General features: G+C 55.8%; 2 protein-coding genes across 3 annotated transcripts; both read left to right on the top strand.

Annotated features, from left to right (window-relative positions):
- Positions 1 to 1,801: 1,801 nt before the first annotated feature.
- FIGLA (folliculogenesis specific bHLH transcription factor) lies at positions 1,802 to 4,930 on the top strand. Its single transcript, XM_031596979.2, has 4 exons — positions 1,802 to 2,050; positions 4,107 to 4,259; positions 4,390 to 4,500; positions 4,648 to 4,930. The coding sequence occupies exons 1-4, from the start codon at positions 1,838 to 1,840 to the stop codon at positions 4,666 to 4,668; spliced, it is 498 nt and encodes a 165-aa protein (XP_031452839.1). The 5' UTR covers positions 1,802 to 1,837; the 3' UTR covers positions 4,669 to 4,930.
- Positions 4,931 to 5,078: 148 nt separating this feature from the next.
- On the top strand, positions 5,079 to 22,887 carry ADD2 (adducin 2). Of its 2 annotated transcripts, XM_090125441.1 has the most exons (16): positions 5,118 to 5,203; positions 5,776 to 5,804; positions 6,326 to 6,512; positions 8,305 to 8,443; positions 10,923 to 11,074; positions 13,234 to 13,314; positions 14,433 to 14,582; positions 16,080 to 16,223; positions 16,307 to 16,405; positions 17,785 to 17,961; positions 18,057 to 18,305; positions 19,300 to 19,419; positions 19,518 to 19,607; positions 19,683 to 19,839; positions 19,911 to 20,009; positions 20,700 to 22,887. In XM_090125441.1, exons 3-16 carry the CDS (start codon positions 6,336 to 6,338, stop codon positions 20,996 to 20,998), a joined length of 2,133 nt encoding a protein of 710 aa, XP_089981567.1. In that variant the 5' UTR covers positions 5,118 to 5,203; positions 5,776 to 5,804; positions 6,326 to 6,335; the 3' UTR covers positions 20,999 to 22,887. The 2 variants fall into 2 exon arrangements, with proteins under 2 accessions (XP_089981568.1, XP_089981567.1); XM_090125442.1 differs by lacking the exon at positions 5,776 to 5,804 and having other exon boundaries at positions 5,079 to 5,203.
- The last annotated feature ends 195 nt before the right edge of the window (positions 22,888 to 23,082 follow it).

Genomic DNA, 23,082 nt, shown 5'->3' with positions numbered 1-23,082 from the left:
ACCCAAATGACCAGAAACCCCAATACCCAGCGCTGATAACCCCAACAACTACAACCCCAAAAACAGCTGCAATAACTGGTAACCCCAATACCCATGGCCCCTAAAACAAATACCCCCAATAACTGATACCCTCAACAACCATGACCCCAATAACCACCACCCCAATAATTAGTAAGGCCAATACCTGACCACCTCAATACCTGTGACCTCCAATAACTGATAACCCCAATAACCAATAACCCCAAACTCCACAGCCCCAAAACATAAACCCCAATAACTGGTACCCCGATAACCATGACCCCAATAACCAGTAGCCCTACCCACTGATCATCCCATAACTATGACCTCCAATCGCTGATTCCCCCAATAACCACGACCCCAAAGACAGATACCTCCAGTAACTAATACCCCAAATAACTGAGACCCCAAATAACCCCAATAACTATGACCTCCAGTAACTGAGACCCCAATAGCCACGACCCCAAAACAGATACGCCCCAATAACTGATTCCCCCCAATGACCCTAATAACCCCAATGACCCTAATAACCCCAATGACCACAGCCTCCAATAACTGATAACCCAAACAACTACAACCCCCCGAACCACAACTGCAATAAATAACCCCAAAACCCAGCACCCCAATACCTAATAGCCCCAATACCCCAATACCTAACAGCCCCCAAAACCAGATACCCCCAAATACTGATACCCCAATTATCATAACCCCAATAACCCCAATAACTGATCACCCCAATACTATGACCTCAATAACCATCACCCCCCAAAGCAGATACCCCCAATACCCCATAACCACGACCCCAAAAACAGATACCCTAATAACTGATACCCCAATAACCATCACCTCCAATAACGGATGTGCCCCATAACCACAATCCCAAAACCAGATACCCCCAATAACTGATACCCCAATACCCATGACCCCAAAACCAGATATACCCCCAAATAACCATGACCTCCAGTAATGGATGCTCCCTATAACCACAATCCCAAAACCAGATACCCCCAATAACCCCAAAGCTTAAAGCCCCAAATAGGAAAGTTTTGGGGTCAGGGTTCACCCTAGAGTTTGGGGTCGGGGGTTTGCAGTTAGGGTTTTGGGTATTGGTTATTGGGTTCAGGGGGTATTGGTTATGGGGTCATGGTGATTGGGGTGTCAGTTATTGGGGTCATGGTTCTTGGGGTCATTGCTTTTGGGGGGTTATTGGGGTCATGGTGTTTGGGGTGTCAGTTATTGGGGTCATGGTTATTGGCATCATTGCTTTAGGGGGGTTATTGGGATTATAGTGATTGGGGGTGTCAGTTATTGGGGTCACCGCTTTTGGGGGGTTATTGGGGTCATGGTGATTGGGGGTGTCAGTTATTGGGGTCATGGTTGTTGGGGTCATTGCTTTTGGGGGGTTATTGGGGTCATGGTGATTGGGGGTGTCAGTTATTGGGGTCATTGCTTTTGGGGGGTTATTGGGGTCATGATGTCAGTTATTGGGGTCACAGACATTGGGGTCAGGGCTCGCCCTTGAGATCCGGGCTTGTCCTTGGGGTTTGGGATCAGTGTTGATTTGGGATCGGGGTCACCCTGCCTCATGGGCTCGTTATAGGGCTGAGATACGGATGGAGCACAGTGGTGCACCCCCTAACGAGCACTAATTAGGGGAAAGGCCGCTGCTCGTTAGCCCCAGCTGGGCACCAGGTGCAGCTCCCCCTCCTCCCCCCCCAACCCCATTAAACCGAGGGTATTTATGGGGCATTTGGAAGCCCTTTTTAGGGTTTTCTATAGAAGCTGCCCTGCCTGCTGCTTCTGCCCCTACAGCCGGGTTATGGGGGAGCAGCGGGGTGCGCTGGGGGTGCTGCTGCCCACCCCCCCCCCCGAGGTGCTGGGTGTGGTGCTGAGCCAGCAGCACGGCCCCCTGCCCCACGCAGCCCCCATCACCCGCCTGCGCCGCGACCCCAAAGGGGGTTATATGGCCGTGGGGGACCCCGAGGGGGTCCTGGAACGGCGGCGGGTGGCCAATGCCAAAGAACGGGAGAGGGTGAGGGACCCCGTGCTGGGGACCCCAAATAGGGTGGGGGGGGTCTTGGGTTGGGGGGGGGACATTGGGGTGATGTGTTGTGGGGTTTGGGTTTTCCGTCCCATTTGGGGTGGGTGTGGGGTCAGGTGGCCCGCAGTTGTGGGGGTTGGGGGGATTTGTGGTTCTTGGGGTCATGGTTATAGGGGTCTGCAGTTAATGGGGCTTGTGGTTCTTGGGGTCTGCAGTTAATGGGATGGTTCTTGGGGCTTTTAGGGGGTTAAAGTCACTGGGTGTTATGGGTTTGGGGGTTCCCAGGCATTTAGGGTTGGGGTTTTTGGGGTCTGTGGTTATTGTGAGTTGTGGTTTGGAGAGCTTGTTAGGGGGTCAGGGTTCTTGGGGTCTGTGGGTATTTGGGGTCAGGGTTCTTGGGTTTGAGGTTTGTGGGGTCTACAGTTATTTGGGGTTGGGGTCACTGGGAGTTTGCCTTGGGGACTCGCAGTTATCAGGGCTTCAGGGTTCCTGGGGCTTTGGGATCAGGGTTCTGGGGTCAGTGCTGATGTGAGGTTGGGGTTTGCTCTGGGGTTTGGGGTCAGAGCTGGTTTGGGGTTGGGATTTGCCCTGCAGGTTGGAATTCTGGGGCTTGGGGTCAGGGTTTGCCCTTGGCTTTTGGGGTCAACATTGATTTGAGTTTTGGGCTGTTTTGGGATTTTGGGGTCAATGTTGATTTGGGATCAGGGTTCACCCTGGGGTTTTGTGGTCAGGGTTCTGGGGTTTAGGGTCAATATTTATTTGGGGTTGGGGTTCAGGAGTTTGGGGTCAGGGCTGATTTGGAGTAAGAATGCATCTTGGGGTCTGGGCTTGGGGTTTGGGGTCAATGTTGATTTGGGATCAGGGTTGATTCTGGGGTTGGGGTTTGCCCTGGGGTTTGGGATCAGGGTTTGTCCTTGGCCTTTAGGGCTGGAGTTCTGGGGCTTGGGGCCAGTACTGATGTGAGGTCAGGGCTGATTTGGGGTCAGAGTGTGCGTTGGGGTTTGAGTCGAGGTTTGCTCTTGGGGTCTGGCTTCTGGGGGTCAGGGCTGATTTGGGGTCAGGATGTACCTTGAGTTCTGGGGTCTGAGTTCTGGGCTTGCCCTTGGGCTTTGGGGTCAATAGTGATTTGAGATTGGGGTTCACCCTGTGCTTTGGGTTCAAGGCAGATGTTGGGGTTCTGGGATTTGGGGTCAGGATTTGCCCTTGGCTTTTATCATCGCTGCTTTGGGGTAAGGATTTGCCCAAGGGTTTGGGGTCCGTGCTGATTTGAGGTCACAGGCTGCCCTGGGGTTTGGGATCAGGGTTTGCCCTTGGCCTTTGGGGCTGGAGTTCTGGGGTTTGGGGCCAGTATTGATTTGGGGTCAGGGCTGATTTGGGGCAGAACATGCACTGGGTTTTGGGTCAGGGTTTGACATTGGCGTCTGGGTTCTGGGCTTCCCCTTGGGCTTTGGGGTCAGTATTGATTTGGGATTGGGGTTCATCCTGTGCTTTGGGGTCAGGGCAGATGTTGGGGATCTGGGGTTTGGGATCAGCGTGTGGCCTGGGTTCTGGGCTTGCTCTTGGGCTCTGGGGTCGGTGTTGTTTTGGGATCAGGGTTCATCCTGTGCTGTGGGGTCAGGGCAGATGTTGGGGATCTGGGGTTTGGGGCTGGCGTGGGCCCTGGGTTCTGGGCTTGCTCTTGGGCTTTGGGGTCAGTGTTGTTTTGGGATCGGGGTTCACCTTGTGCTTTGGGGTTAAGGCTGATGTTGGTATTCTGGGGTTTGGGGTCAGCATGGGTTTGGGATCAGCGTGTGCCCTGGGTTCTGGGCTTGCCCTTGGGCTTTGGGGTCAGTGTTGTTTTGGGATCAGGGTTCATCCTGTGCTGTGGGGTCAGGGCAGATGCTGGGGATCTGGGGTTTGGGGTTGGTGTGTGCCCTGGGTTCTGGACTTGCTCTTGGGCTCTGGGTTCAATGCTGATTTTTGGGATTGGGGTCCCCCCAGTTGGGGCTGCTTTTGGGGCTCGGTTCGGGGCGATGCTGATGCGGGTTGGGGTCTCCCCCCATCACAGATCAGGAATCTGAACAGCGGGTTCTCAGCCCTGAAGGCTTTGGTTCCTCTGGTGCCCCGGGACCGCAGACCCAGCAAAGCCGACACCCTGCGGGCAGCTGCCGAATACATCCGCCTGCTGCGGGCTGTGCTGCGGGACACGGGGGGGCTGCAGGTACCCCCACCCCAAAAATCCTATGGGGGGGGGGGGGGGAGGGGGGTCCTTGTGTCCGAGCCCCCGAATGACCCCGCTCTGATTTTTTTAATTTTATTTTCGGGGGTGAAAAGCTTTAAATTTTTGGCAGGACGGAGCGGGAGGCGGCCAGGAGGTGACGCCGGGGGGGGGCGGTTGGCCCCCGTGTGCCCCCCACCCGCATCCATGGGGATCCCAGCCCTGCGTGGGGCGGCTGCAGGCGGTGAGTTGGGACGTGGGGGTGGACCTGGGAGGTTGTTCTTTTATGGGGGGGGGGGGGCATCACGCATGGGGTGCCTCAAATCAGCCCCCCCCCCCCCCAAAAAAAAAACCCAAAACCTTTGGTTGAGAAATATTCTCTCTTTTCCAGACGCTTCCTGCTCATCCATAAGAAAATTAACGAAGATTTGGGGGGGGGGAGCCGGAGTGATGCTGGCGTCCCTGCGCTGATTTCGGTGCTCCCAAATCAGAATTGATTTCCCACCCCCCCCGCATTGATGCTATGGAGCTCCGCGTTCCCGTAGTGCTGCTGGGGGGGGGTGGAGAGGGAGGGGTCGGAGGGAGGCGGTACCTTTAATTGCTCATTAAAGCGTAATTAGGCTCCGGCACCTGCGCTGCGCCCCAGGTGGGTGCGCTCATTAAAGGCGCACTGAATTAATGAGGTTTATTTTTTTGGGGCTGGGGGGGTGGGAAGGGATTGGGTTCGCCCACTCGCAGGTGGGGGCGATGGGATGAAGGGGGGGGGGGGGGGTGATGCTCTGTGGGGCTGAGCCGGCAGGGGGAGCTCCGGGAGCGGGGAGGGGCTCTTTGTCATCGCCGAGTGGGGCTCGGAAAGGAGGGGGGGGGGGCTTGGGGGGAAGAGGGGGGGGCACAGAACCACGCGTGTCCCCGTCGGGCGCTGTCACGTGTGGGAGATGCGCTGAGAGGTGGGTGCGGATGGGGGGGGTTTGGGGGGGGGGGGGTAGGGATGCACCTGCTGGGCATCACGTTGTGTAACGATAATGGGGTGGGGGTCGCGAGGGGGGGATGCTGAAGGGGTGTGAGGGGGGGGGGGGGGGTCACCTGTGTTCGCCTCCCCCTGTTCTTCCCCACCCCCCCCAATATCTCAATTCTTTTGTTTGCATCTCCATCTGAGTGGGGGGAGGGGAGCGCATCCCACCCCCGGCTTCATCCTAATGCACAAACAGGGAATGCCCCCCCCCCCCCCCACCCCTCTTCCATCCTTATTTTTTTTTCTCCCCCCATCGCACTGTGGGGCTGTAGGACCCCCCATCCCCGCCTCCCCCGTAGAGAATCGCCCTTTTCCCACCCCCCCATCCATCATCAGCCAGCGCTGCGCTCTGCGGTGCCGCAGAGGGGTTGGGTGTGGTGAGGTGGGGGGGGGGGGGCGGCCCATCCCATAATATCCCAACGACCCCCCCTCACCAATTCTGCTTTAATGCTAAAGAGGGGGGGGTGGGGGGGGGGCACTGAGCTGCCCCCGTTATTATTACCATAGGAACAGCTGTGGGTCACTGCTTGCTGCAGGTGGGTGATATATGGGGGGGGGGGGGGGGTGCATGAGGGCTGAGTGGTGATGTGAATGAACACAACCGGGGGGGGGGGGGGAATATTGGGGGGGGGAGGTTTAAAGGGTTATTTGGGTATTGGGGCCCTGCATGCATCCCCACTGCTGCCTGGGGTGGGGGATGCTTTATATGGGGGGGTTGTGGGGGGGGGGGGTGGGTATGGGTGTGTGTGGTGCTCTCCCCAAAATATCCCAATTACAGCCTTTGGGGGGGGGGGGGGGCAGAGCATTCACCCCATTTCCCCCGGATTTCCCAATTTTCCCCCCCTATCTCCCCCCCCCCACATCCCATCATCACCCCACACAGGGCGGAGGTGCTGCAGCCCTTATCTATAGGGTGCAGGCAGGGGCTGTCCCCCCCCTTCTTCCCCCCCCCCCCACCCCCCATGCTTCTCTCTGGTGCTGCTTGCAATGGGAACCAGGAGGCTGTGGGGCGATTTGGGCAGCAATAGGGGCGCACTGTACGTCCTGCTGTCTGTAGGGCCGCCGGGATGAGCACAGCTGCCAGCCCTGAGCACCCCCCGTCCCCCCCCGCACCCCGGTACTTCGAACGCTTCCCCGAAGACGACCCCGAATACTTGCGGGAGCGGAACATGGCAGCCGACCTGAGGCAGGACTTCAACATGATGGAGCAGAAGAAGAGGGTCACCATGATCCTACAGAGCCCGGTGAGCGGCGGCCCCTGACCCTAAAAATGGTCTCCTTGGCCCCAAACGGCCCTCCTGCCCCATCCCACCCTTCCTGATCCCAAATGTTCCTCCTGCCACACCTCAGCTTCATCCCATCCTTCCTGACCCCAAACGTTCCTCCTGCTTCTTCCCACCTTTCCTGCCCCCATCCGTGTCCCTTCTGTCCCCAAATGTCCCTCCTGATCCCAAATATTCCTCCTGCCCCATCCCAGCCCCATCCCTCCTTGACCCCAAACGCTCCTCCTTTCCCATCCCAAACCCATCCCATTCTTCCCGGCCCTATCCATGTCCTTTCTGTCCCCAAATGTTCCTCCTGCCCCATCTCAGCTCCATCCCATCCTTCTTGACCCCAAACATTCCTCCTCCATCCCACCTTTCCTGCCCCAATCCTTCTGTCCCCAAACGTTCCTCCTGCCTCGTTCTAACCCCATCCCATCCCTCCTTGGCCCCAAATGTTCTTCCTGCCCCATCCCAAACCCATCCCATCCCTCCTGACCCCAAACATTCCTCCTGTCCCATCCCCTTCTTCCTGCCCCATCCCATCCCTCATAACCCCAAATGCTCCTCCTTTCCCATCCCAAACCCGTCCTATTCTTCCTCACCCCAAATGTTCTTCCTGTCCCTTCTGTCCCCTCTCATCCCATTCCTTCTTGGCCCCACGTGTTCCTCCTTTCCCAATCCAGCCCCATCCCTCCTGACCCCAAATGTTCTTCCTGCTGTGTCCTGGATCCATCATCCTTCCTGACCCCAAATATTCCTCCTGCTCCATCCCACCCCTCCTGACCCCAAATGTCTCCCCTGCTCCATCCATGCCTCTCTTGAACCCAAACATTCCTTTGACTCCACCCCATCTTTCTTGTCCCATCCCTGTCCCTTCTGTCCCCAAAAATCCCTCTTGCCCCAAAAGAAAACGCTGCTCTCTGCTGGTGCAGGGCATGTCCCCACCCATCTGGTGGTGTCACCATGATGCCACCACCATTCCCATGGCACCATGTTGGTGATGTCACCATGGTGGCACTTCCATCAAGTTGGCAATGCCACCGTCCCCATGGCACCAAGTTGGTGATGCCACCATGATGTCATCATCACCACGCCACCAAGATGTGATGTGATGTCCTCACAGTGCCATCGTCCTCATGGTGGCATTTCCATCAAGCTGGTGATGTCACTGCTCCCATGCCACCGTGTTGGTGGTGTCAGGATAGTGTCACCATCTTCATGGTGGCACTTCCATCAAGCTGCTGATGCCAGCATCCCCATGGCACCAAGTTGGTGACGCCACCATGATGTCACCACCCCCATGGCACCACGTTGGTGATGTCACCATGGTGGCACTTTCCCCAAGCTTGTGGTGCCACCGTTACTACGTCCCCATCACCATGCCACCAAACCGGGGTGTCACCATGGTGCCATCATCTTTGTGGTGGCATTTCCACCAAGCTGGTGGTGCCACCGTCCCCATGGCACCAAGTTGGTGACGTTGCTATGATGTCACCATCTTTGTGATGGCACTTCCATCAAGCTGCTGGTGCTGCCGTCCCCATGGCACCAAGTTGGTGACATCACCGTGATGTCACCGTCCCCATGGCACCATGTTGGTGACGTCACCATGGTACCACCACCACCACCTCAATGACATCATCCCCACTCTACCACTGCTTTCCCCAACCCCCTGGCAATGCCACCACCCATCCGGAGATGGCACCACCGTGGTGCCACCAAATGTCCCCTTTCTGGGCACCGCTGGGGTCGGTGACGCCGCGCTCTGCAGTCTTTCAGGGAGGAGCTGGAGAGCCTCATCCAGGAGCAGATGAAGAAGGGGAACAACTCGTCCCACGTGTGGGCCCTGCGGCAGATTGCAGACTTCGTGGCCACCACGTCCCCTGCTGCCCTCCCCACCTCCCCCATGGGTACGGCTGGGGGGGGGGGGGAGGCGTGGGGGGCTTTTGGGGATGAAAAGAAAAGTGAAGGATTTGGGGGCGCTTCTGAAGTTGTGGTTCAGAGAACATCGCCGAGTGCTCAACGTTCTGTTCCTCATGGGAAAGCTGGGAGGGGGCTGGGGGGGGTGGAGCACTGTTGTCCCCATGCTGTGTCCCCCCCCGTTGTCCCCATGTTGTCCATACATTGGTCCCCTGCTGTCCCCACACCTCCCCAATGCAATCTCTCCACTGTCCCCATGTTTTGTCCCCCTTCTGTCCCCATGTTGTCCATACATTGCGCCCCCCGTCTGGATTTGTTCCCCCAATTGTCCCCACGTTGTTCACAGAATCACAGAAATTGTCCTCGTTGTCCCCATGTTGTTCTCATGTCATGTCCCCAAACTGTCCCCATGTTGTCCCAGTGTTGCATCCCAATGCTGTCCCCACTTCGTGTCCCCCCCCATCCCATGTGTGTCCCCCTGCTTTGTCCCCACATTGTCCTAATGCTGTGTCTCCATCTTGTGTCCCTGCTGTCCCCACATCATCTCACGTTATGTTCCCACATTGTCCCCATGTTGTCCCAATGTTGTGTCCCCACAACATCCCAATGCTGTACCGACATTGTGTCTCCCCCAGTGTCTCCTCACTGTGCCCCCCTGCTGTCCCCACATCACCCTACACCATCCCTGTGTCCCCACGTTGTGTCCCCACGTTGTGTCCCCACGTTGTGTCCCCACGTTGTGTCCCCACGTTGTGTCCCCGCTGCCCCTATATCACATTTCCACATTGTCCCCACATTGTGTCCCCTCACTGTCCCCACATCATCCCCACCGTGTCCCAATGCCATCCCCACGTTACATCCCCATGTTGTGTCCCCATGTTGTCCCTCTGCTGTCCTCTCATCACCCCACACTGTGCCCCAACGCCATCCCCATGTTGTGACCCCATAGTGTCCCCTCACTGTCCCCACGTCATCCCCACCCTGTGTCCCAATGCCGTCCCCGTGTTGTGTCCCCACACTGTCCCCATGTTCTGTCCCCATGTTGTCCCTTTGCTGTCCCCTCATCACCCCACACTATCCCTGTGTCCCCACACTGTGCCCAATGCTATCCCCACATTATGTCCCCCTGCTGTCCCCATGTTTTGTCCCCATGTTCTGTCCCCACATCATCCTCACCGTGTCCCAATGCTATCCCCACATTGTCCCACAGTCCCCACATCGTCCCCAAACTGTCCCACATTATGTCCCCCCTGTTGTCCCCATGTTGTTTCCCCACATTACCCCACGCCGTCCCATTGTCCCTATGCTGTGTCCCAATGCCATCCCCACGTAACATCCCAACGTTGTGACCCCACACTGTCCCCATGTTCTGTCCCCATGTTGTCCCTCTGCTGTCCCCTCATCACCCCACACTATCCCTGTGTCCCCACGTTGTGTCCCCCCACTGTTCCCACATCATCCCCACCCTGTGTCCCAATGCCACCCCCACATTATGTCCCCATGTTGTGTCCTTCCATTGTTCCCAGTGCTGTCCCCACATCACCCCACACTATCCCTGTGTCTCCACGTTGTGTCCCCACATTGTGTCCCCTCATTGTCACCACATCATCCCCACCCTGTGTCCCAATGCCATCCCCACATCACATCCCCATGTTGTCCCCCTGCTGTCCCCATGTTGTGTCCCCCCCTTGTTCCTCCTGCTGTCCCCACATCACCCCACACTATCCCTGTGTCCTCACGTTGTGTCCCCATGTTGTGTCCCCTCACTGTCCCCACATCATCCCCACATTACATCCCCATGTTGTCCCCCTGCTGTCCCCATGTTGTGTCCCCCCATTGTTCCCCCTACTGTCCCCACATCACCCCATATTATCCCTGTGTCCCCATGTTGTGTCCCTTCATTGTCCCCACATTACATCCCCATGTTGTCCCCCTACTGTCCCCACGTTATGTCCCCACATCATCCTCACCCCGTGTCCCAGTGCCATCCCCACAATGTCCCAATGCCATCCCCACGTTGTGTCCCCACGTTTTGTCCCCTCACTGTCCCCACATCATCCCCACCCTGTGTCCCAATGCCACCCCCACATCACATCCCCATGTTGTCCCCCTGCTGTCCCCATGTTGTGTCCCCCCATTGTTCCCCCTACTGTCCCCGCATCACCCCATATTATCCCTGTGTCCCCACGTTGTGTCCCCACGTTGTGTCCCCACGTTGTGTCCCCTCATCGTCCCCACATCATCCTCACCCTGTGTCCCAGTGCCATCCCCACAATGTCCCAATGCCATCCCCACGTTGTGTCCCCACGTTTTGTCCCCTCACTGTCCCCACATCATCCCCACCCTGTGTCCCAATGCCACCCCCACATCACATCCCCATGTTGTCCCCCTACTGTCCCCACGTCGCATCCCCCCATTGTTCCCCCTGCTGTCCCCACATCACCCCACTCTGTCCCCGTATCCCGGCAGGTCTGACAGCGGTGACTCCCATCAACGACCTTCACGGTCCGGACGCTCCGGCTCTGGCCAAGGGGGAGCGTTTGATGCGCTGCAAAGTGAGCAGCGTGCACCGCCTGCTGGATCTGTACGGCTGGGCGCAGCTGGGCCACGCGGCCGTCACCGTGAGCACCGCGCGGGTTTTCGCTCTTTGTTCTTTTTCTCCGCTTTCGAAAGCGTCCGTTTGTCCTCCCGACGGTCGGACGACGTTCGGGGCGTTTTATGAAAGCCGTTGCGGGTTTTTCCTTTCGCGTCGCTTCACGGGGGGAAGCGCGGAGTTGGTTTTTATGTCACGTGTTTGATTCTTATGGATTGCGCTTGTTTTATTGATTGCGGTTCTTTATTTCTCTTGTTTTGCCCCACTCATTTCTCTTGTTTTGCCCCACTCATTTCTCTTGTTTTGCCCCACTCATTTCTCTTGTTTTGCCCCACTCATTTCTCTTGTTTTGCCCCACTCATTTCACCTTTTTCACTTTATTTGCTTCACTTATTTTGCTGTTTCCTTTTCACACGCTTTTCATTTATTTCACCCGTTTTTTTCTCGGTTTTCCTGCTGTATTTCACCCATTTGGCTGTATTTATTTCACTTATTTTCATTTATTTCACTTTTTTATTTTATTCCTATATTTCCCTCCTTCCATTTATTTCCCTTTCATATTTGCCTCATTTATAGTTTCCCCTTTCAAACTTCATTTCCCTTTATTCCCTTCATGTATTTTACTTTTATTCACTCCCTACTCTCCACGTTTTTACTTTATCCGTCCTGTTAATTTTTAATCATTTGTTCATTCTACAGTTTCATATTACTGACTTTAGTTTTTGTTTCCTACTTACTGCATTAATTGATCACTTGATTTACTTTTCATTAATTATTTCATTTATTGCTGTCTATCAACTTTTTATGTGATTTATTTTTTTTACTATTTAATTAGCTAGTTATTATTCAATTCATTATTTACTTTATTTACTACTTTCTTTTATTTTCTTAATTTATTTCTTGATGTTTTTTATTGTATTTATTTTTATCTATTTACTTCGCTTTGTTTCATTTTATTTTTCCCTTTTATTATTTATTAACTCTTCAAATTTCCCTTTACTCATTTCTGTTATTTCATTTATTTTACGTTTTCCCCTTTATTTTTGCTGACTTTTCATTTTTCCATTCTGTTTCTTCTATTTATGCCTTCCATCTCATTTTATTCTCTTCTCTTTTTATTGCTCTATTTTTAGTCTTCTACTATTTTCCATTTTGTTTCTAATTTTATTATTTATTCCCCTTTCCCCCCCCTTTTTCCCCCCTCCCCCCACTTTTTTCCCCCTTTTCCCCCCCTCCTCCCCCCCTTTTCCCCCCTCCTCCCCCCCTTTTCCCTCCCTCCACCTCCCCCCTTTCCCCCTCTCCTCCCCCCCTCTCCTCCCCCCCTTTTTCCCCCTCCTCCCCCCTTTTTCCCCCTCCTCCCCCCCTTTTTCCCCCTCCTCCCCCCCTTTTTCCCCCTCCTCCCCCCCTTTTTCCCCCTCCTCCCCCCCTTTTTCCCCCTCCTCCCCCCCTTTTTCCCCCTCCTCCCCCCCTTTTTCCCCCTCCTCCCCCCCTTTTTCCCCCTCCTCCCCCCCTTTTTCCCTCCCCTCCCCCCCTTTTCCCTCCCCTCCCCCCCCTTTCCCTCCCCTTTCCCCCCCTTTTTCCCCCCTCCCCCCACTTTTTTCCCCCTTTTCCCCCTCCCCCTCTCCTCCCCCCCCCTTTTCCCCCTTTCCACCTCCCCCCTTTCCCCCTCTCCTCCCCCCCTCTCCTCCCCCCCCCTTTTTCCCCCTCCTCCCCCCCTTTTCCCTCCCCTCCCCCCCCTTTCCCTCCCCTTTCCCCCCCTTTTTCCCCCCTCCCCCCACTTTTTTCCCCCCTTTTCCCCCTCCCCCTCTCCTCCCCCCCCCCTTTTCCCCCCCCCCTCCCCCCCTTTTCCCCCCCCCTCCCCCCCTTTTCCCCCCCCCTCCCCCCCTTTTCCCCCCCCCTCCCCCCCATTTTCCCCCCCCCTCCCCCCCATTTTCCCCCCCCCTCCCCCCCATTTTCCCCCCCCCTCCCCCCCCTTTTCCCCCCCCCCTCACCCCCCTTTTCCCCCTCCCCTCACCCCCCTTTTCCCCCTCCCCTCACCCCCCTTTTCCCCCTCTCCTTCCCCCCTCCTTTTCCCCCTCTCCTTCCCCCTCCTTTTCCCCCTCTCCTTCCCCCCCCTTTTCCCCCTCTTCTCCCCCCCCTTTTCACCCCCTTTCACTTCCATTCACTTTCCCTTCTCCCCCCCCCCAGCTAAGGGTCAGCAAAGAACAGGAGCACTTCCTGGTGGCCCCCCAAGGTTTGGCCTGCAGCGAGGTGACGGCAGCCAGCCTGGTGAGCCCCCCCCTACCGCCCCCCTGTATCCCCACCATTGGGCCGCACTGTGTTGTGTAGGGCCATATCGTGACATAGTGTGCTATATTGGGCCATATCGTGACATAATGTGCTATATTGGGCCATATTGTGATATAGTGTGCTATATTGGGCCATATCGTGTTGTGTAGGGCCATATTGTGACATAGTGTGCTATATTGGGCCATATTGTGTTGTGTAGGGCCATATCGTGACATTATGTGCTATACTGGGCCATATTGTGACATTATGTGCCATATTGTGCTATATTGGGGCATATCGTGTTGTGTAGGGCCATATTGTGACATAATGTGCTATATTGGGCCATATTGTGTTGTGTAGGGCCATATTGTGATATTATGTGCAATATTGGGCCATATTGTGACATAATGTGCTGTATTGGGCCATATCGTGTTGTGTAGGGCCATATTGTGATATTATGTGCTATATTGGGCCATATTGTGTTGTGTAGGGCCATATTCTGATATTGTGTGCTATATTGGGCCATATTTTGTTGTGTAGGGCCATATTGTGACATCATGTGCAATATTGTGCTATATTGGGGCATATTGTGTTGTGTAGGGCCATATTGTGATATTATGTGCAATATTGGGCCATATTGTGTTGTGCAGGGCCATATTGTGATATTATGTGCAATATTGGGCCATATTGTGATATTATGTGCCATATTGGGTTGTGTAGGGCCATATTGGGCCATATTGGGCCATATTGTGACATTATGGGCTATACTGTGACATTATGGGCCATATTGGGCCATACTGTGACATGATGGGCCATATCAGGCCATACTGTGTTGTGTAGGGCCATATTGTGACATTATGGGCCGTATTGGGCCATATTGTGACATTATGGGCCGTATTGGGTCATATCGTGTTGTGTAGGGCCATATTGTGACATTATCTGCTATACTGGGCCATATTGTGGCATTATGTGCTGTATTGGGTCATATTGTGTTGTGTAGGGCCATATTGTGACATTATGTGCTATACTGGGCCGTATTGTGACATTATGTGTTATATTGGGTCATATCGTGTTGTGTAGGGCCATATTGTGCTTTGAGACCTCCCCTCTCTCCTCAGATCAAGGTGAACGTGTTGGGGGATGTCGTGGAGCAGGGTAGCACCGACTTTGCCCCCGACGCTCGTGCCTTCAGCCTCCATGCTGCCATCTACGCCGCCCGCCCCGACGCGCGCTGCATCGTGCGCCTGCACACCCCAGCGACAGCAGCGGTGAGAGGGAGGGAGGGGTGCGGTGTAGGGCCATATTGTACCCTATTGGGCCCTACTGGTCCTTATTATGCACTATTGTGCCCTATTGTGTTATACTGGGCCCTGTTGGGCCCTGTTGTGTTGTGTTGGGCCCTGTTGGGCCATATTGTGTTGTGTTGGGCCATATTGTACCCTATTGGGCCCTACTGGTCCTTATTATGCACTATTGTGCCATATTGTGTTGTGTTGGGCCATATTGTGATATAATATGTTATACTGTGCAGTGTTGGGCTCTACTGGGCCATATTGTGTTGTGTTGGGCCATGTTGTATCCTATTGAGCCCTATTGGTCCTTATTATGTACTATTGTGCCATATTGTGTTGTGTTGGGCCTTATTATGCCCTATTATGCCCTACTGGGCCATATTGTGTTGTGTTGGGCCCTATTGGGCCATATTGTATTGTGTTGGGCCATATTGTACCCTATTGGGTCCTCCTGGTCCTTATTGTCCGCTATTGTGATATATTGTGTTGTGTTGGGCCCTATTGTGATATACTGGGTCCTACTGTGCCATATTGTGTTGTGTTGGGCCATATTGTACCCTACTGGGCCCTCCTGGTCCTTATTGTGCACTATTGTGCCATATTGTGTTGTGTAAGGCCATATTGTGATATATTGTGTTGTGTTGGGCCATATTGTGATACAGTGTGTTATATTGGGCCTTATTGTGCACTATTGTGCCATATTGTGTTGCGTTGGGCAATATTGTGATATAATGTGTTATATGATGTTATATTGTGCCCTATTGTGCCATATTGTGATATTATGTGTTATATTGGGCTATATTGTGTTGTGTTGGGCCATATTGTGCCCTATTGTGCCATATTGTGTTGTGATGGGCCATACTGTGCCCTATTGTGCCATATTGTGTTGTGATGGGCCATATTGGGCCACATTGTGTTACACTGTGCCATATTGTGCCATATTGCTCTGTGCCACCGTGTGCCAAATTCTGCCATATTGCTCCGTTGTGTTGTTCTATGCCACATCGTGCTGTGTTGTGCTGTGCCATGTTGTGTTGTATTGTGCCATATTGTATTGTGCATCACTGTGCAACTTCATGCCACGTTGTTCTATGCCATATTGTGCCATATTACTTCGTGCAGTGTTGTGTTGTGCCAAGTTGTGCCATGCCACACCGTGCCACGTTGTGGTGTTGTGCCACGTTGCCCCATTCCGTGCCATGCCGTGCCACGTTGTGCCACGTTGTGTTGGTCCACGCTGTACCGTCTTGTGTCAAGTTGTGCCACACTGTTTTGTGCAACACTGCACCATTCCACGCTGTGCCATATTGTGCCAAGCTGTGCCGTGTCCTGCTGTGCCACTCTGTCTTGTTCTATGCCACGTTCTGCCTTGCTGTGTTGCATTGTGCCACTCTGCTCCGTGCTGCGCCAAGTCGTGCCGTGCCATGCTGTGCCATGCCACGTGGTGCCATACCATGCCATGCTGTGCCACAGGTGTCAGCCATGCGCTGCGGTGTGCTGCCCATCTCCCGTGCTGCGCTGCTGCTGGGGGACATCGCCTACTTCGACTTCCGTGGTGAGGTGGAGGACGAAGCCGACCGGGTTGAGCTGCAGAAGTGCCTCGGCCCCACCTGCAAGGTGGGTCTGGGGGGGTCACGGTGCTGCTGACGGTCCCCCCCCCCAGCCCCACACATTGTGCTAATGTTCCTTTGCCACTGCAGATCCTGGTGCTGCGCAACCACGGGGTGCTGGCGCTGGGCGACACGGCCGAGGAGGCTTTCTACAGCATCTTCCACCTGCAGGCAGCCTGCGAGGTGCAGGTGAGAGCTGCCCCCAGCATGGGGGCCCGCGGTGCCCTGGGATGGTGCACTGAGCTGTGCACGGTCTCAGCCATCAGTGCAATGCTCCTGCACCATGCACTGAGCTGTGCATGGTCTCAGCCAGCAGTGCAATGCTCCTGCACCATGCACTGAGCTGTGCATGGTCTCAGCCAGCAGTGCAATGCTCCTGCACCATGCACTGAGCTGTGCGTGGTCTCAGCCAGCAGTGCAATGCTCCTGCACCATGCACTGAGCTGTGCACGGTCTCAGCCATCAGTGCAATGCTCCTGCACCGTGCACTGAGCTGTGCACGGTCTCAGCCAACAGTGCAATGCTCCTGCACCGTGCACTGAGCTGTGCGTGGTCTCAGCCAACAGTGCAATGCTCCTGCACCATGCACTGAGCTGTGCGTGGTCTCAGCCAGCAGTGCAATGCTCCTGCACCATGCACTGAGTTGTGCATGGTCTCAGCCAGCAGTGCAATGCTCCTGCACCATGCATTGAGTTGTGCACGGTCTCAGCCAGCAGTGCAATGCTCCTGCACCATGCACTGAGTTGTGCATGGTCTCAGCCAGCAGTGCAATGCTCCTGCACCATGCACTGAGTTGTGCACGGTCTCAGCCAGCAGTGCAATGCTCCTGCACCATGCACTGAGTTGTGCATGGTCTCAGCCAGCAGTGCAATGCTCTTGCACCATGCATTGAGCTGTGCACGGTCTCAGCCAGCAGTGCAATGCTTCAAGCATCATGCACTGAGCTGTGCACGGTCTCAGCCATCAGTGCAGTACCTCTGCACCATGCACTGAGCTGTGCACGGTCTCAGCCATCAGTGCAGTACCTCTGCACCATGCACTGAGCTGTGCACAGTCTCAGCCATCAGTGCAATGCTTCCAGCATCATGCACTGAGCTGTGCACGGTCTCAGCCATCAGTGCAATGCTCCCAGCACCATGCACTGAGCTGTGCACGGTCTCAGCCATCAGTGCAATGCTCCCAGCACCATGCACTGAGCTGTGCACGGTCTCAGCCATCAGTGCAGTACCTCTGCACCATGCACTGAGCTGTGCACGGTCTCAGCCATCAGTGCGATGCTCCCAGCACCACGCATGCTCTCATCCATCGATGCAATACCCCCTGCACCATACACAGCTCTGTGCATGTTCTTAGCCACTGGTACAATGCCCTCAGCACCATGCATGGTCTCAGCCATCAATGAAATACCCCCTCCACTGTACATACATAAGGCTGTGCATGCTCTCACCACCAGAGCAATGCTTCCAGCACCACGCACTGAGCTCTGCATGCTCTCAGCCATTGATGCAATACCCCCTGCACCGTGCACAGCTCTGTGCAAAGTCTCAGCCACCGATGCAATGCTGCAGGTGTCGGCACTGGCGAGTGCAGGTGGTGCAGAGAACCTCATCGTGCTGGAGCGTGCCAAGCACCGTCCCCACGAGGTCGGCTCCGTGCGCTGGGCTGGCAGCACCTTCGGCCCCATGCAGAAGAGCCGGTTGGGCGAGCACGAATTTGAAGCCCTGATGAGGATGCTGGACAACCTGGTGAGCACCTGCGAGTGAGCGCACGGCGTCCCTCCATCCCTTCAAACCACTTTGAGAAAATAACTCACAGGACTCGATAACGCTTTGCTCTGCAGGGCTACCGCACCGGCTACACCTATCGCTACCCCTTCGTGCAAGAGAAAAGCAAACCCAAAAGCGATGTGCTCATCCCTGCCACGGTGACAGCCTTCGTCTTCGAGGAGGAGGCGATGCCCACGCCTGCGCTGCGGCAGCACGCACAGAAGCAGCAGAAGGAGAAGACGCGGTGGCTCAACACACCCAACACGTACCTGCGGGTCAGCGTGGCTGAGGAGCAGCAGGGAGGCCAGAAGACCAAGACGACCGTATGGAGCTGTTGGGTTCTTTGGGGTTTTGGCTCCAGCTGATCGCTCCTGGGGGGGTTGTTGATAGAAGGGAGGTAGGGGATGCTTGGAGCGCTGGTTCCACCAAAAATGGGTGTGCAGAGAGAGCCCACAGGGGTTCTCCAGCAGTGAGAAATGCCTCGTGTGCCCACTTCAGTTGCATTTATTTGCCCCTTTATTTGCCCAGACCGCCTTTTCTTCTAAAAGCCCGCTGCCAGCACTCGGTGCTCTGTTGGGGTTTCCTTTCTCTGCAGCACATAATTTGGCACAGTCTCTTCTCTCTGCAAGATGCATTTATTCATCAGCTTTAATCTCCTGGTGCCATGCATTTCTTGGGCTTTCCTCTTGCCACGCCATGCATTTGTCAGGGTTTGCCCTCCCCGTGCCATATATTTATTGGGGTTTGCTTTCATCTATCAAGTTCTCCTCTCTCTCCATGCCATGCATTAATAGGGGTTTCCTCCCAGTGCCTTGCAAGTGGGGTTCGCTCCCAATGATGTGAGTCAGGGTTTGCTCTCCATGCCACACAGCCATCGAGGTTCCCTCTCTTAATGCCATGTATTTACTGGAGTTACTGCTCAAAACCATTCTTTTATCAGGGTTTGCTCTCAATGCCATGCATTTATTAGGCTTTCCTCTCTCGATGCTGTGTGTTTATTGGGGTTGCCACTCAAAGCCATGCATTTACTAAGGTTTCCTCTTGACGACATGTATTTATTGGGGCTTGCTGCCTCCATGCCATGCATGTATTGTGTTTTCCTCTTTCCATGCCGTGTATTTATCCGGGTTTCCTCTCTCAGTACCATGCATTTGTTGGGGCAGTTATTGGGGTTTCCTCTCTCCATGCCATACATTCATTTGGGTTTGCTCTCCATGCCATGCATTTATGAGGGTTTCCTCTCCCCATGCCATGAATTCCCTTGGGTTTGCTCTCCATGCCATGCATCTCTGGGTGTTCCCCTTCCTCTCCGCGCAGTGGCTGAAGGCTGACGAGGTGGAGAAGGGCAGCAGTGGCACCGCCATCCGCATCGAGAACCCAAACCAGTTTGTGCCCCTCTACACTGACCCTCAGGAGGTGCTGGAGATGAGGAACAAGGTGCATTGCCATCCGGGTGACCCTGGATGTGGGGTCCCAAGGGTCCCAAGGATGACATGTCCATGTTTTCCCATCCTCTCTCTGCATCTCTCTTGTAGATCCGTGAGCAGAACCGCCAGGACGTGAAGTCTGCAGGGCCACAGTCCCAGCTGCTGGCCAGTGTGATCGCCGAGACGAGCCGCAGCCCCGTACGTCCTCCATGTCCCCACGTCCCCATTCCTCCTCGTGCCAGGGGGTGACGCTGCTATTCGGGGGGGGTTCAGTCCACAGAAAGCCATCTGGGGGATGCTGAGACCAAAAACCCATCCCAAGAGGAGGCCCCCGCTGAGCCGGAGCCCCCGAACCCCTTCAGCCAGCTCACGGACCAGGAGCTGGAGGAGTACAAGCGGGAGGTGGAGAGGAAGAAGCTGGGGCTGCACGGTACGAGCGGGGGGGACCGTGTGCATCCCAGAGCCCCATTATGGGGTCTGTAGCCATCTGTCTGTCTGCAGGAGACAAGGAGGAAGAGGAGACCCAGGCATCCCCCCCAAAATCACCACCGGGGTCCCCAAAATCCCCCAACAAAAGTGCAGCCCCGGAGGGTCAGGAGGGTGAGTGGGGTGTGGGCGGAGAGGGCTGAAGAGCAAAACCCCTGTGGAAAACGTGGGTAAAAATCAGCAGTGCCTTCGTGCTGCCCCACAGCAGTGGGGATGCACAATGGCCCCATACCTGCTGCCTCCCTTTTAAGGTCAATGCAGGATTTTGGCACTCACCAGGGGGGCTCTGCGGGGGCTTCCAGCGTCGTTACCCACACATCATGTGCATCTGTTGTATGCAACCTGCACGGGTTGGGGCATGGGGGGGTGACGGTGGGGGCTGCTGGCTGTCTCATCGTGTCTCATGGTGTCCGTCTGTCTGTCTGTCTCCACAACGTCTTCCTTTCTCTTTCCTCCATGTGTCGCTTTCACCCCAGGAGTTCCCCCTGACTCCGAATGCTTATCACTGTAGTAAGTACGGAGGGGCCGGGCTCCAGCAGCCCGCTCAGCGCCTGCAGCAGGACCTGCCTTGGGTTGCCTTGCTGGTGTTGCCCGCTTTGTTCCATCGCTGAGGCTGGGATGCAGGGTTCTGCCCGACGTTCCATCCCGTGGGGAGGGGAAAGGCTCAGGGAAGCGGTGTGTCGGGTCCTGGCGCGCTGTGCTGCGCTTACAGGGTTGGATCCTGCTCCTGCCCGGGGTGACGTGGGGAGGGCGATGCCGGCTGGCAGCCCCGCAGCACTCACCTCTCCCTCTCCCTTTGTCAAGGTGACAAGAAGGTGGAGGATGGCCAAGCTCCGGCCGATTCCTCCGCCGAGAAGGAGCCGCCTGCGGTGGTCAATGGGAAGGATGAGGAGCAGAGCACCGAGGAGAGCAAAGGGGGGGACCAGACAAGAACCCCGGCCAACCCAGAGCAGGATGCCCCCAAGGAGAAGAGCGAGACGGTGACCAGCACCCCCGTCTCCCCCGAAGGCTCACCCTCCAAATCACCCTCCAAGAAGAAGAAGAAATTCCGGACCCCGTCCTTCCTGAAAAAGGGCAAAAAGAAGGAAAAGATCGAATCTTGAGCCTCCCCCCCCGTGGCTTTGGCCGAGTGTCTTTCCAGACGGATGTGTCTGCGCCATGCGTCTGGCCGTGGCGCAGCCAAAAACCCTGGAGGTGAACAATCCGGGAGCCCCCGGCACGAGGCACCAAGTCCCCCCCGTCACCCGCTTTGGAGGTGGCCACTGAGCTTACCGAGAGATTTTGGCCCCTGTCTGCTGCTTGGGGAAATACCCACCGCCACGTCCCCGCTCCCACCAGCACTCCCCCGTCTCTCCCAGGCACCCACGTGGGCTATGAGGTTTGTTTATCCCACCTGCTGCTTGTAGAGCCCTCATGCAACGCGAGGGCACAGCCTGGATGCGCTTGGTTTTGAGAAAGAAAAGGGTGTGTTGTCGCTGTTTTGGGGTCTTTGAAGAAAACGTTTTGTTTCACTCTCTGCTGGAATGGCGCTGGCTTCGCCCCTGGTGTCTCTTTGCCAGGGTGATGGGATGGAGCCCGACACTGGAGGATTGCTCTCCCCGAAGGAGAGCAACCTGGGACACTTTCCTTCTCGGATTGCAATCTTACCCCAAGGCTGTGAGCCACCTCGGTCCCCTTCTCCTGGTGCCACACACTCCCACGTTTGCTGCCTGGTGAAGAGCAGCAGGAATTTTTGCACCGCACCTGAGAACACAGAAGACAAAGAGCCTTGGGGCAGAGCCATGTAAAACTGAGCAAACTTCACTCACTAAGTGCTACTTTGGGATGAACACACGCTGCCAATTCACTTCAGTAAGAGGCACTGCCCTGCTCCCCCCCCAACACCGTGTTGATGAGTGCCTGCACACGTAAAGAGCACGAGAGCCCCGAGGCCGAACCGCTGCTTAGCCCAGCTCCGGATTCCTGAGCACACACACAGATCCTCCCTGGCCTTCCCCCAGCCTTACCTCCCCATGCCCAGCCATACAACCCAAAGGGAAGAAGAAAAAAGCAGCTCTGAAGCCTGGAAAAGTCTGGTAGCTTTTTTGGGGTGGTTGGTGTCATTTAAGGTAGAATGCAGGGCTGCTGCAGGCAGGAGCTGGAGAGGAGGAAATGCGTAAGCTGGGGTTGGTTTTCTTTATGGGGCTGCAGTTTGGGGTGTGCCGAGCGACTTCTAAAGGGGAAAGTAAAAAAATTGCAAAACCACAACCCCAGCAGGAACGTCCTCCCCCCAACATTGGGGTTTTGCAGCCTGAGAGTCTTTGCTGTGCCCCCTCGTCCTCACTGGCATTCTGCTAGAGGCTGCAGGATGGATTAAGTCGGAGGGGAACCTTACAGACTGCCTGGTTCCATACCCTGCCCTCAGCCCGTCCATCTCCAGGATGGGGCGCTCCCAGCTCGGGGCAGCGTTGCCTCATTGCCCTCTGCCTAAAGAATCTCCTGCTGCCTAAATCTAATCGCAGTCTCCCATCTTCTAGCTCGAAGCCGTTCCCCCTGGCCCTGCTGCCATCAGAAAGTCGCTCTTTGTCCTGTTGATGAGCTCCCTTGAAGCACTGCAGAGCCACAGTGAGGTTTCCCTTCGGCTGCCCTCAGGGTTCACCCACAGCTCTCCTCCCGTTTTCCCTCGCTGCTTTTTCTCCTCTCCCGGGCCCCACCGTGGCCCTCAGCACCCCTGAGCCCACCGCCCCACGGTGGGGTTTTTGGCTCCCATTTCCAGGGCTGCATCTGGGATGGAGTCATCCCAGCCAAAGCACCGGGCTGGGAGCGGAAGACGAAGCAAAGAAAAGCTTTGGGGCACCATCACGGCACTGAGGGGTGCCTGAAGGCCCCGTGGCGGCTGGTGGCCGTGGGGTTGGGCTGCAGGTCGGTGCTGGGAGCGCTGCGTGTCGCCTGCCTGTACATAAATAAACCCCGCGTTCGGCCCCAGTGCGCTCAGAGTCCATGGAGGGGTGCGGAGTGGTGGGGTGGGGTTGGAGGTATGGCTCCGTGTGGTGGTGCTGAGGGACCTCAGCCTCGCAGCGGGCCTGGCCCCAAGCTTTTCTCGCTTCTGGAGGCCGAGAGGGGCTGCCCGAGGCGGGGCACAGCGCGGTTCGCCCCTCCCGGAACGTTTTGGTGGAGGAACCAAAGCGCGGCGGCGCTGTTTCCGGAC

The sequence above is a fragment of the Phasianus colchicus genome, chromosome 27, assembly GCF_987193195.1.
Source record: "Phasianus colchicus chromosome 27, bPhaCol1.hap1.1, whole genome shotgun sequence".
Lineage (NCBI taxonomy): Eukaryota > Metazoa > Chordata > Aves > Galliformes > Phasianidae > Phasianus > Phasianus colchicus.
Note: the sequence above shows the minus strand (reverse complement) of the source record. Positions and strands in the feature narration are given on the sequence as shown.